Here is a 3,173-nt window from a genome sequence, read left to right as displayed (position 1 = left end):
CTCCTTGGCGGGCTGCGCCACAGCCCAGTTACCGTTAGTCGTTTTGCCGTCTTCCCCGTCAACCGTGATGCCTTGCAGCTCTGTTGGTTGTCTCGTCCTTCTTTCCATCGGGTCTGTGCCACTTGTACGGCCCCAAGAGGGTTGCCGTTGTGGCTGGCTTTGCCGTGTGTGCGTCGTTGGGCCCCGGCCCGGTTCCGGTTGCTCTGACGCGCGTCGCAGAGTTGTCTGACCTCCGACCCCCCCTGTGCGGTGTACTTTCTCCACCAATGTTGGTCCCATTTTCCCCGTTTCTTCGTCGTCCCATGTCCGACACGTGTTTCGGCGTTGATTCCCGGCTTCCGGGTTTGGCTTGTGTCCGGTGGGAAGCTTTCTTCCCCTTAGAGCTCCTCGTCGCTTTTCCCGCGGCGTTCGCTCGTCGGCACGTCGTGTTCCGTGACCCAGTCCTTCTTCCTTGTGAGCCCTTGCTGCCGTTTCAGTTTTCCTCCTTGGGGGTGCCCTAGTGATTCCTGGATTTTCTTTTCGTTCTTGTCTCGAGATGGAGGCGTATCTGTACCCAGATCGAGCTGGCATTCGCGCTGCTCGCCGCGCGCAACGTCGTGCCCGTGTCCCCGGCGTGGCCGTGCACCCTGACGCGGCCGCGCTTGTTTCCCGTCCGGCTTCTGCTTTGGATTGTTCCGGTTTCCCTTGCAATTTTGGCCTGGAGCACGACCTGACTCCTGAGCAAACTGCCAGCCTCTATTTGGGGGAATTGATCCATGAATGGGCGGTGAGTCCGATTATCCCTGTAGGTTCTCCGTTTCTCCGGCCGTTCGCGTTGTTCCGGATTTGCGCCTGTGTGCTGTGTGTGTCCTCCCAGGGTTTTGACCAGGAGCGGCCCGAGCGATTGCCGGTCTGTCCTCCCCGGTACGAGTACGTGGAGTGCGCCATCATTGCCGTGTAGTTCCTTCGCCCTCCGCTACCGCGCATCGTCCGCCTTCTTGCTCTGACCGCTACCGGGCGATCTGGGTTTCTCGGGACGCTCTGGACCTCGAGTAAGCTCCTGTAGCCTTTGTTTTCTGTCGGCTTGGGTCATCCGCGTCTTCTTGGGTTTCTTTCCTGGCGAGCTTTCGCGACTTCTTCCCCTCCTTTTTTTTCTGTGTGCTTGTACTCGTCGCAGGATGTATCCCGGCATCTTTGAACCCCTGGTGCTTGCCCCTCGTAAGTTTGTCCCGTGTTTCTTTCTGGTAGCTGGTCGGTCGCGTGGCCCGGCTTACTGTTGCTTCCCTGGGTCCGCGCGTGTTTTGCAGGTCGGACCCTGCCTCCCGGGATTCGTCCTCTACCTCCTGGGCCCTATCCCCGCCGTCATCATCAGGTGGAGACCGCCACCCTTGACGAGGTCCGGGCCCGCCACTTGACCTTTCGAGGTCCCATGTCGGTGAGTTCATGTCCCCGTCGGGAGAGCCTTGACGAGGTCCAGGCCCGCCACTTGACCTTTCGAGGTCCCATGCCGGTAAGTTCATGTCCCCGTCGGGAGAGCCTCTGCTGGGGGCCCGTGTCCAACCCTTCTCACATCGTCCGGTCCCTTTGGTAGGTGTGTTCTGTAGGGTCAGGACCTGCGCTTGTTGTGCGTCGCGCGTCCGGTCTGGTACGAGGAGTCGGCGGCTTCTGGTGGCTGGTTGGAGGCCGTTCGAGGAATCTGGACCCACCTCCGGTCCCCTTTGACCACGCCTCCGTCCAGCGCTACCGTGTGACCCGGCTGGTAGTTCCTCCCCTGCTCCACCAGCGTCTTGTGCCCTATTTGTGGGCTGTATCGGTGGTCCCCGACCGAGCGGGACCTCCTCCCTCCGCTTCTCATCACTTCTTGGAGGTGTATTCCGTTGAACTGCGCCTCCCTCCAGGGCGCACGAACGCCCGGAGCCCGTGAGTCCATGGATGTCTTTGTATGAGTGGCGTGCGTATAGGTGGTGGCGTTTGTGCTTGCACGACATCGCCCCCGCCGTGGATGCCATGATTCGCCGTCACCTTCGCCATCGACCCACGAGAGGGGGCGGCGATCGTTTGACCGCCCGGCACGCCCTCTTCTGGGCTCCTTACCCCCGTGAGTCCACCGCTATCCATAATGCTGTCTTGGCGGACGAGCTTAATCTCTGCCTGCCCCGTCCCGTCGTGCTTCGTGTGCAAAACTTGGGAACGGGGGTGTTTTGCGACGTGAGTGCACGTGTCTTGTTGGCCAGCCTCCGTTTCATGGCGTTTGCCATGTCGTAGTGGCCTACCCCGGGCTTGCTGGCGCGGGGGGGGTCGTGTCTTGTCGAGCGGGGTTCGAGCTGCGTCGTCGTGATGCCGCTGTTTGGTTCGTAGACTTAGAGACCTTGATCCGTTAGTTTGGCGCCTCTAATTCCTCCCTTACGGAAGTAGCGTCCCTCTTCGGGGCCTGATAGTACGTGGAATTCCCGGTCTTTGCCATGCTTGGAGGGTTTAGTCTCGGCACCGCTTAGCTTGGCGATCGCTCTTGATCGCCCGCCGTACTTCGTAGGCTGGCTCGATGCTCGGATCGGGGGCTCTACTTCGGTGTTCCATTCGATAGTCAGTGCCGGTACTATAGTGTAGCTCCTGGTTGCGGTTCCTTGGGTGGGTTCCGATGCTGCCTCTGCCGAGCTAGCGATCTGCGCCACTCGATTGGCTCCTGCCCATTGCCCGTGGCAGCGGGTTCCCCCCCCTTCTGGTGGAGGCATTCGCTCCGCTCTGCCCCGTAACTCCAGCTTGGGCAAAGCCTCTAGTTTTTTGCCGGGCCATTGGGGCATCTCGCGGCGATGTGTTCCCAGTCGCCGCATGTGAAGCAGTGCACACCGTCGTAACGGCCGGGTTCTCGGCGTTCCCGACCCCCGGGGGGTCCTCCGCTACGCGCTGCCGTTTCCGTACGGCTCCACCGTTTGTCGGGGCGGCGCCCTTATGCCTACGCTCTCCTGCCTTTTGTAATCCAGCCGTGGGCGCCGGTCGACGTGGCCCCGTGCTGGCCGCGGCGGGCCGTATTCCCCTTTTCCCTTCTCCTAGGGGAATCTCCTCCGGAGTCCGACGCTCTTCGTGTTCTGAACTTCCTATTGGTTCGGTTACGGTCCCGACGGGGGCCCGTACGCTCCTCCGTACGGCCCCTACGCAAGGTATCGGACATTCGGACCGCGCACTCGATGACGAAC

The 3,173-nt window shown here is 61.3% G+C and overlaps 1 protein-coding gene across 1 annotated transcript; it reads left to right on the top strand.

Annotated features, from left to right (window-relative positions):
- Nucleotides 1-473: 473 nt before the first annotated feature.
- Nucleotides 474-2,538, top strand: CSUI_002188 (uncharacterized protein). Its single transcript, XM_068062390.1, has 4 exons — nt 474-766; nt 857-1,031; nt 1,157-1,197; nt 1,287-2,538. The coding sequence occupies exon 4, from the start codon at nt 1,912-1,914 to the stop codon at nt 2,242-2,244; it is 333 nt and encodes a 110-aa protein (XP_067925634.1). The 5' UTR covers nt 474-766; nt 857-1,031; nt 1,157-1,197; nt 1,287-1,911; the 3' UTR covers nt 2,245-2,538.
- Nucleotides 2,539-3,173: the final 635 nt, after the last annotated feature.

Source organism: Cystoisospora suis, assembly GCF_002600585.1.
Source record: "Cystoisospora suis strain Wien I chromosome Unknown contig_919, whole genome shotgun sequence".
NCBI classification, from domain to species: domain Eukaryota; phylum Apicomplexa; class Conoidasida; order Eucoccidiorida; family Sarcocystidae; genus Cystoisospora; species Cystoisospora suis.
The sequence above is the reverse complement of the archived record's forward strand: the minus strand, read 5'-3'. Positions and strand labels throughout refer to the sequence as shown.

Coding starts and splice junctions, on each gene's coding strand:
- CSUI_002188 (XM_068062390.1), top strand. CDS start 1,912: ATGTCTTTGTATGAGTGGCGTGCGTATAGGTGGTGGCGTTTGTGCTTG.